Source organism: Macrobrachium rosenbergii, chromosome 21, assembly GCF_040412425.1.
Source record: "Macrobrachium rosenbergii isolate ZJJX-2024 chromosome 21, ASM4041242v1, whole genome shotgun sequence".
NCBI lineage: Eukaryota > Metazoa > Arthropoda > Malacostraca > Decapoda > Palaemonidae > Macrobrachium > Macrobrachium rosenbergii.
The window spans coordinates 2,750,358-2,759,368 of record NC_089761.1 but is presented as its reverse complement, the minus strand read 5'-3'; the positions used below and the strand labels follow the sequence as shown (position 1 = coordinate 2,759,368).

At 38.0% G+C, this 9,011-nt stretch overlaps 1 protein-coding gene across 1 annotated transcript; it reads right to left on the bottom strand.

Annotated features, from left to right (window-relative positions):
* Window positions 1-5,146: 5,146 nt before the first annotated feature.
* On the bottom strand, window positions 5,147-6,670 carry LOC136849997 (uncharacterized). The gene is made up of 2 exons (XM_067123548.1): window positions 6,554-6,670; window positions 5,147-5,512 (listed from the first exon to the last, which is right to left on the bottom strand). The coding sequence occupies exons 1-2, from the start codon at window positions 6,668-6,670 to the stop codon at window positions 5,147-5,149; spliced, it is 483 nt and encodes a 160-aa protein (XP_066979649.1).
* Between the last annotated feature and the right edge of the window lie 2,341 nt (window positions 6,671-9,011).

The window sequence follows — 9,011 nt, the reverse complement described above, 5'->3', positions numbered from 1 at the left end:
CATAGTGCCTTATCATGCAAAAATGCGACTTCTTCAACAGATAACACATTTTCAGGATCTTTGAGAAAAGGAAATACTCCACCAGTAAGCACAGTTTCTCTGAAGTATTTGCCATTCCATGACTGTCCTTTTTCTTTGATGATCCACATTGACCATTTGGCTGTGAAACAGAGAAAATTTCCCAAACATTCAGGAAATTTCACAACTTGGTGATGGCGCACGCATCGCTGATATCATCCAACTTTGCAGCCCAAATGAAGTCATTTTTATAGTTTGACTTCCTGACTGTGTAAATGAAGAATTCATCTGATGCGGCAATATGGAGAAAGTCAGTTTCATCCCAATCTTTAAGAAATGAACCACAAAGCCATGCATGGTCTTTTCCCTGTTGCTGAGTGATGTTGGGCTTGCTGATAACATGAAATGGCTTGATACCAGATTTTTTCAACTCACGATATACAGCACTATAACTTCTCTTCTTTCCCCTTTTTGTTTCTAGTTCAAGCGCCAATTTACATAAAGACTTTCTTGGTCTACTCACTGCCTCAGCTATAATGTCTTTTGACTCCTGAGAAAGGACTTCAGGCCTTCCAAGATTCTCACTCTTTTTGCGATGACAGTCATATGGGTTTTTGTTCCAGTTTCTTTTAACAAAGAATCCATCTCTTTTAATGTATTTAGCTATCCAGGAATGTGAAATAAAGGATGCGCCATCATCCCTGGCCTCTCTGAAGGTTATAGCCCGGATCCTGTCAATCTATCTGATTTCCTCCGAGTCGTTAGCCATGGCTGTATCTAACTCCATTACTCAGTCTGAAAATACAAGAAATGTAAAATGAAAAATAGCTTAATAGAAACCTAAAATAATGTACTTGCAGATAGGCTATAGCAGAAAACTTCATAATTTTCCATTTGTTCTGTGGAGGGGGGCTCTAATTTCGAAGCACCTGCCTCTCTCTTTCTCTACTATCATCACCCACAGTCTCTGAATTATTATCAAATAGTTTGTGATTGTTAATATTCACTGCCATGCATTCACTATTATGAATTTCACCGTCATTACCACTTTCAGCACTTATGGTATCACAGTTGCTGACTTCATGTCTGTCATTCACTTCTAACATGATAATGTGTTTGACTGGCATGAGACATTCGTAACCTTCACGCAAGACTTTCGCAGAACCAACGACATCATCCTCTCCAGTTGTATGATTTTTCCAAGGGGCCAGAATTCACGACGGCGGTTAATCCTTTTCACTAAAACGATGTCATCACATCTGAGTGGAGTTGGCACACCAGGGCCGAAATCAAGACGTTGGTGTAGAACCTGTAGATATTCAGTGCTCCAACGTAACCAAAAGGTGTGTAGAGCATCAACTAACTTTAAGTATTCAGCTTGAATCTTCTTAGTTGTGAAAATATCAGGAATACTTTCATTCGGGGCTGTGGCAGACAGTAAATGGATGGTCCTACCTCATAGGAGATGCAATGGACTGAGGACCTCATCCTCGAGGGTATCACCACAATTAGTCTCTCAAACATCCTGCCCTTCCAAGACAAATGTGGAGTTTGAAAATTCCAGTGTGTTCCTCCTATTCTCAAGTACGAATGAGTCACGTCTTCATCACAGAGTTCAGCTAAAAAGTTGCTTGCAGTCTTGAATGTGGCATGGTTGTCAGAACAGATGACAGCTGGAGCAGCATGACAGGTGAAAAATCTACGAAGGCAAGGATGAAGGTGTCGGCACTGAGGATCGTCACCAGATCCAGGTAGATGGCACCAGTGCTGAGACACATAATTAGGTGGATGTAAGCATGACCATCCTGGGTGTTGATCGGACCAGCAAGATCAAGTCCTACGTGGTAAAACAGTGTCGTCAGAGTCACAAGAGCGCTTGGTAGCTGGGGTTGAGGAGGCCATGACAACAGAATTCTGATCATCTGCTTGCCTTCTACACATCTATTAATGATTCTTTTAACTAGCACTTTCACTGCTGGCATCCAACATTCTTGTCTGAAAATTTAGATAAATGTATTGAAGCCACAGTCTAGATGAATTTTGTGGATATTGTCACGATGCGTATCAAGTACCTGGTTATTACACAACTAATCTCAAGATTCAAAAATATACCTCACTTCAGCCAGATACCTGAACTCTCATAACATTAATTATTACGACTGAGTACTCTAAAGGTAACAGTGATCCCTTAAGAAAAAACTTAATTACTTGAAAAATCAAACTAATTCTATCAGAATATATGTGAGGTATCAAAAATTAAACTAGAAATCTTCTAGAGTAAAAGGGCATCACTCCATCAAAAAACTCTAACTGTTTCCCTGGTCTTAATTCACTTTAGCAAAACTAAAAGAACAAAACATGTTTATCACTTTGCCTTATGCACAAACAATCAATCCTATTCACTGGTGATCAATAAATGAAACACTGTTTTTCTAAAAATGTTAAATACAAATATTTATTTTCATATTCAAAGTTTATAATTAGAATTCACAATTAATTAGAATTCACAACCTGAAAAATTTATTATTACTTGAAAATAATACAACACTCAATTAATTCTTGAATTAAATTATGAAACAAAACTAATTCACAAAACTTTATCAGGAATTTAAATTAATCAAGCAAAATTTAAACTATCAAGAATTACTCAAGATTTGAAAAGAAAATCTCAATAAATGAAATCAAGTATGCAATGTTAAATTATTCCAAGAAATATTTAAAATGCTATGTAAATAAATGTTACATCACAAACACAAAAAATGTGAAAATATAAAGAGATTGTAAATAGAAAAACATAAAAATACACATAAGATTTATCAATAATGATTTCACTTGTTCAAAATTTCCTAACTTATCATACCATGGTATTATTAAGTAAAATTCACATTACCTTACACAAAATTGTGAAAACCTCTGTAAATCACTTGCTGCAGCTGCGTTACACAAAACACACTTTTTTATCAGGCGCCGTTACAAACTAAATAACTTTGCTAAATTCAGATCTCAAAAGTTAATGTTAATATGTGACCACAAAACACTACGTTAAAATAATCTCTTTCTAAGAACGAGAGAGAGAGAGGGAACCAAGCCAACTGGTCTCAGAAATCAGAATGAAACAAATTTTAGAATTCCAGTAACATGTGAAACAATTACATGATGTCATTAAAGCATTTTGGGTACGAGATACAAAAGTTCTAGAAGCAGGGATGTGACGTCATTAAAGCGTTTTGGGTGTGAGATACAATGGAGAAGCTTCTAGAAGAAAGTTACGTCATCCCAGCAAAACGTTTTGAACGCAATCTTACAAAACATGACATAATTGATCAAGACACGTATTCTTTCTCTCCAAGTGGCATACGTGACTCGACCAACGCATGTAACAACATGAAATCACTCGTCTCGAGCCCGTACGGGACGAATCGCATTTGTTATCCCAAACCTGTCATCACTAAACCAAAACAAAGCGCTCCCTCTTATCTCAACTGATGACAATTGAAATGAAACAAGCCCTGGTGGACACACACACGTGTTCACATACTACGCTTTTATCAAGAAAGATATTCTAAATTACGTTACTATTAAAATTGTATTATCAATTCTAAATTATGCTATCAAGTTACTTAATCATTAGCTCTTTTGAGATCTGATGCCAAACTAAATATGACACTTTAACAACCATTATCATTAAACATAACACATGAAAAAAGTAAATATGTCAAAATTATAGGAGGATATACGTATTACAAGGCAACATCATGAAAATATGTTTGAGATATAATGTTACTAGTTTTCCCTTAGGGGGCAACAGGATCAAGTCATTCTTGGTACCACTTGCATTCTTCAAACAATATCTATAGTATATTTCATTATTAATTAAAACTAAATTTAACTGTCCGGTAAAATTAACCATTTCATGAGAAGCTTCTCCAAGTTTCTCCAAATATCTACACAAAGTGGGACAATGATGGCATTGTTCTACATAAGCTAGCTTCATTAATGGAGTATCTCTAATGTTCAGGAATTTACAAACTTGTTGCATCATATTGTAAAGAGAGCTGTAGTTGGATATACCCTCCCAAAATTGAAGTAATAGAACAGGAGGTGCTGGCTTCTGCAACTCTCGTAGCTCAGACATTACTATCAACAAAGATGCATCGTCTCAGGAGTCATCAATTGCTGGCAGGGGACCTAGAACATGTAACATAGCTGGGCCTCTTGCCCACAAGGATTGCTCATGCAATTGCTTGGCATCTGCTCCAACAGGACAGCACATCCACTGGATTCTGCTTGTTGGAAATGTACTGCAAATCGAATCCGCACTCCTATAGAGTAAAGGATACCTCCCATGCCCTATTGGCTATGAAGGAGTTTTTGTTTTTAACTTTGCTACCCACCCATGCAACAGCTACTTTACTATCTCCCCAGATCGTTACATTATTAAATTTAAATATTTGGCTGAGACACTTGGATAATCTGGCCCCGACAATTAAGGCCATTAGCTCTAATGTTGGGATCATTAGTGTATGTTTCTTACAAAGGGCAATTCTCAATTTGGCAGTTAAGAGATAGGTCTCCCCAATGACGTTTCTAGCATAAGCTACTCTGCCATAGACTTTCATGGAAGCATCACAAAAAACATGTAAATCTGAATTATCCAAGACTATTCCCCTTTTGAATTTTAATTTATCTATCTTAGAAAATCAGCGAGCATTTCTCTCGCTTCTACTGCTCTCTCAGGGTTTAGTACATCATCACAACCCACTTTCTCCTTCCACAGAACTTGCATAAGGTTTTACTTTTGACCAAAAATTGGGGATTCAAGACCTAAAGGGTCAAAGTTGGACACAACTAAGGACAGGATCTTTCGTTTGGTGAGTTCCCATTTATTTATCACTCCCTTCCCCTTGAACGATTTGAGTGACAAAGTGTCGGATTCACGGTTCCAAATCATTCCAAGAATTGGAATTTCTCCTGGCTCTTCAGCATGAACTTCAGAATCAAATTGCACATTGTTACTAGCCCATCCCCATGTGAGCCTGTTCCAAAACTGCTTTGGTTTGGACTGAATCTTCAATCATGTTCTCTACGGAATCATAGGTTTTAATTAAATTGTCAACATAAAAATGCTTTAAGAGATCATCTCAATCCTCCTTTGCAGATGAGCTTGTAAGACTGGTTGCAAGAGGTAGGGGCTCAAGTTTACACCAGATGCAACTACTTTGAACTCAAAGGTGGTAATGTTGGATGAATTTTCTGGCCACAGAAAATGAGCATATTTGGCATCTTTGGGGTCTAGGAGAAGGCAGCGAAATGCCTTAGAAATATTGGCTGTTACAGCATAAGGCTTGGATCTGAATCTTAACAACAAATCAAATAACACTTCTACTAAGGCAGGGCCGGCATACAGGCACTCATTATGTGACTGCCCACCATTTTGCTTTGAAGAAGCATTAAACACTACTGATAGTGGTGTGATTGCACTTTCCTTAGCCACCTAAAAATGAGGCATATAATAGCCCTCAAGGACTGGGCTTGTTACTTTTCAAATGAACTTAGTACCTACGTACATTTGGATCACATTAGATTATTGCTGATGGTACATGGGATCACGACTGAAACGAGCTTCTAACGATTTCAAGTGAGCAATTGGAAGCTTATAACTGATAGTCGGCCTCTTGCAACCATGGAACAGCAGACTGACCTTGTGACCTCGTGAGGTTTGCTTAACGCTGCTCACAACACGTCACATCGTGGCGTGGTATTCAACAGTGAATTGCTCATTGGGCTGAATGTCCAGCATATCTGATCTCCACCACTCATCAACGTCACACTCTGTCTCTTGAATTCCACACACAAGTAATGCTCTTACAACAGACATGTCAACGCCCGACGTTGTGAATGGGCATGTTTATTTTATCATGAACTAACAACCATAACCTCAGGACTTGAACTATTCTCAGCCAGCATGCTACTAACTTAATCTTTCCATTAATCATGTCAGTTGCAAAGGGTGCAGTATTCAATGAAACCTTTTTGATGATGGGAAGGTTCAGTTCAGTGGCCAAATGGCTACTAATAAAGCTCCTTTGGCTTCTGGTGTTGAAAAATACTTGGGTCACACGTTCCTTATTGTTATTGCCATGAATGGTAGCTGAAGCAGTTGGTAAATAAAGTAGGTGGCAAGTCCACACTACTAGGTGAATTCAGTAGCCTAGCATTAACAAACAGCTTCTCGTCTGATTTGTTACATTGATTGTTTACGTTAACCTTCTCTTCTGGCTCTTTTTTTTGCAGATTCTGAGTCTAAGTGGTGGCTTTAGAGACAATGATGGACCTAGGAATGGTGTTACTAGTTGAAGCTACATTAAGGTTTTGATTAGACTTTATATTATTAGAAAAAATGAGTATGGTGACGTCCTCCACAACTTTTACAATTTTGGTTACTACAGCATTCACAACTGCTGTGTCTTTTTACAAGGCAATTAAAACAATCTTAGTTTTGCATTAAGACCCTCTTATGGTTGTTTACACTGACAAATTTACGACAATCATTCATGGAATGACTTTTGTTGCAAAAGGGGCAAGATTTGATGTGAGCAGCAGCTGATGGCTGTTCAGTCTCAGGCTTTGAGGAGTTTGATGATGGTGTCATGATTACAACATCGCTCAAAGTACGAATGTGAAAGTCTAGAACGTCATACAACTCAGTTACTGAATAATCTGACTCATGCAAACAGTTGACAACTTGCGGATAAACTCCCCCACAACAAGTTTCTTGTTCTCCAAGTTAAGTACTATCCCTTCACTGCCTAACATGGGATTAAGTTTGTCAATTTGCTCCAGCACAATAGCAAGTTCGATTCGAAAATTTATGAGGCTTTCATGCTCAAAGGTAGGGATAGGGAAATCCCTGAGATGATTGAATAACAGTGCTAATGTCTGTTGTGAATTACCATATAACTTATCTAGCAAATGGACTGCTACATCAGAGTTCTCTGCAGTGATGCCCAATGACTTTATCAGTCTAAGTGGCTCTTCTTCTAGCATGCTAAGCAGGTGTGTGAACTTGGTGATTGGATTTAGCTCTGAATGGTTGTGCACATAGACATCGAAAAGCTGCTTGAATGTTGCATATTTGTTCATATCCCCTTTAAAGACAGGTAATTTGATCTCCCTTAATTTCCCTTGAGACAGTTGATAAGTCTAGGAAAGCTGTGAGACTCTCGCCTGAAGGGCGCCTTTAGCAGCTCCAGCCTTGCTGAGTGCATTGCACATCTCTTCATTAGAGACGTCCTCTAATTTGACGCCAGACCTAAAAATATCGGCAAGTTTGTCATGATCTCAATCAATCTTCTTAATGAGATCCCGATAGGTCTCTACAGGTTGAGTCCGTGGCAGTTCTCAGTTGGACTCTCTTACATAATGTCTAAGGAGAGTTATAAGGGCTGATACTTTAGCCGCCATTTTGGCTAATTACTAGTTATGCACTCAGGCGTTGCAAATCTTTGTGATTATGTTAAAACGATTACATGATTTCACAATCCGGCACTGCAGATCACCAGTGTTCGATGGGTTTGGGGTCCAGAATTCTGCATTACTCTAAAGCTACCCGGAATGGTATAACCTACCACGTGTGTCCAGGCTCATCGTCTGTGTATCCACCATCGAAGGAACCAATGTCGAAAATTTCTTAAAGATAACTCAGTTTACTGGATCTTGCCTGATGTTCTGGGCCTAATACACAGTCTAAAAGAGACTCCAACTCCGAGCCAGTACTACAGGTGGTGACTACACAAACGCGAATTTATTTTTAAAAGTTTTACTACAAAAAATATACTCTAACACAGAAAAACACTCAAGCTATTAAACTTACGTTACTACAAACTAACTGCAAATTTACAACAATGTTATGTTAATGCAAGATTTAGCTGGGTTCATAACCAAACACACTGACAATGAAGAAAAAAAGAATTTCTGGAACACATGGGAATTGGCAATCAAGATTCAGTAAGTTACAGTGCCTCATTTCTGATACAGAACACTAAAATCGCAACTTGATCTAACCTATGATTCTAGCATTACTGCTTGACATCATAAACATCAAAGCAAAGCAAAGATTGGCATTCTGTACAATTATCTAATGCTTCTAGAACGATTTGGCAAATGGCCAGTTGCCTGGGAAAGACACAAAAAACATGTCTAACTTGTAAGCATGCTAGATGATGAGTGAAAAAGGGGACGCTGTGCCATGGCCAAGAGCATTCTTTTCAGAAATTTCAAATTTACAGTTACATTACTACAAGTAAATTTCTTAGTTCCAAAACTCTAGATAACTAAAGGTCCAATGCACAGTGCCCTTTTCAAGAATAAAGGACATGCAACAAATAAAATAATACTAGCATTTTCCAAATCAGAACCATTGCATAACTTCTACATCATCATTTCTTGACACCCAATTACTACGTTCACTAATTCTACTGATAACTAAAATGACTAGATAGGAGGTTTTCAGCAGCAAAATCCCTTCAAAAGAATTTGTTGACAATTAATAATAAAGACTTTAAACATCTACCTATAGTTTCACATCCATAAAGTTCAGTTACTTTCACTTTCTTGGGGTACTAAAATTAAAAAGAACTATATGCTGTGTTATTGAGTTAAACCAGAACGGAAGGGTGGGAAGCTCTCAGCTAAGGAGAAAGAATGTTGTTCGGTGCCTGAGAGAACAAGGATAAGGGTTTGTATGTCTTGTCAGTGCAGAATGAATATTTGAATATATGGAAGGTTTTAGGTTTAACAGGAGTAAAATGCATAATAGAAATGTATATAGCCCAGGTACAGAAGAGAATCAAAGTGAGAGAAACTATTTTCCTTTCAGAAAACCTGAATCAAAGTTAGGAAGTCTGGAGAAGAACAAAAGACAGTTGTGCTGGGTGATTTGAATGCATAGTAAGGTGACTAAGAAAGACTGCACAGCCCATAGAAATGGAGAA

What these genes read in the sequence shown, in the direction of transcription:
- LOC136849997 (XM_067123548.1), bottom strand. Translation starts at nt 6,670, where the DNA reads ATGACACCATCATCAAACTCCTCAAAGCCTGAGACTGAACAGCCATCA. An exon ending in TGAATGATTGTCGTAAATTT is followed by an intron (nt 5,513 to 6,553) that starts GTCAGTGTAAAC and finishes CCTCATTTTTAG; the next exon opens with GTGGCTAAGGAAAGTGCAAT.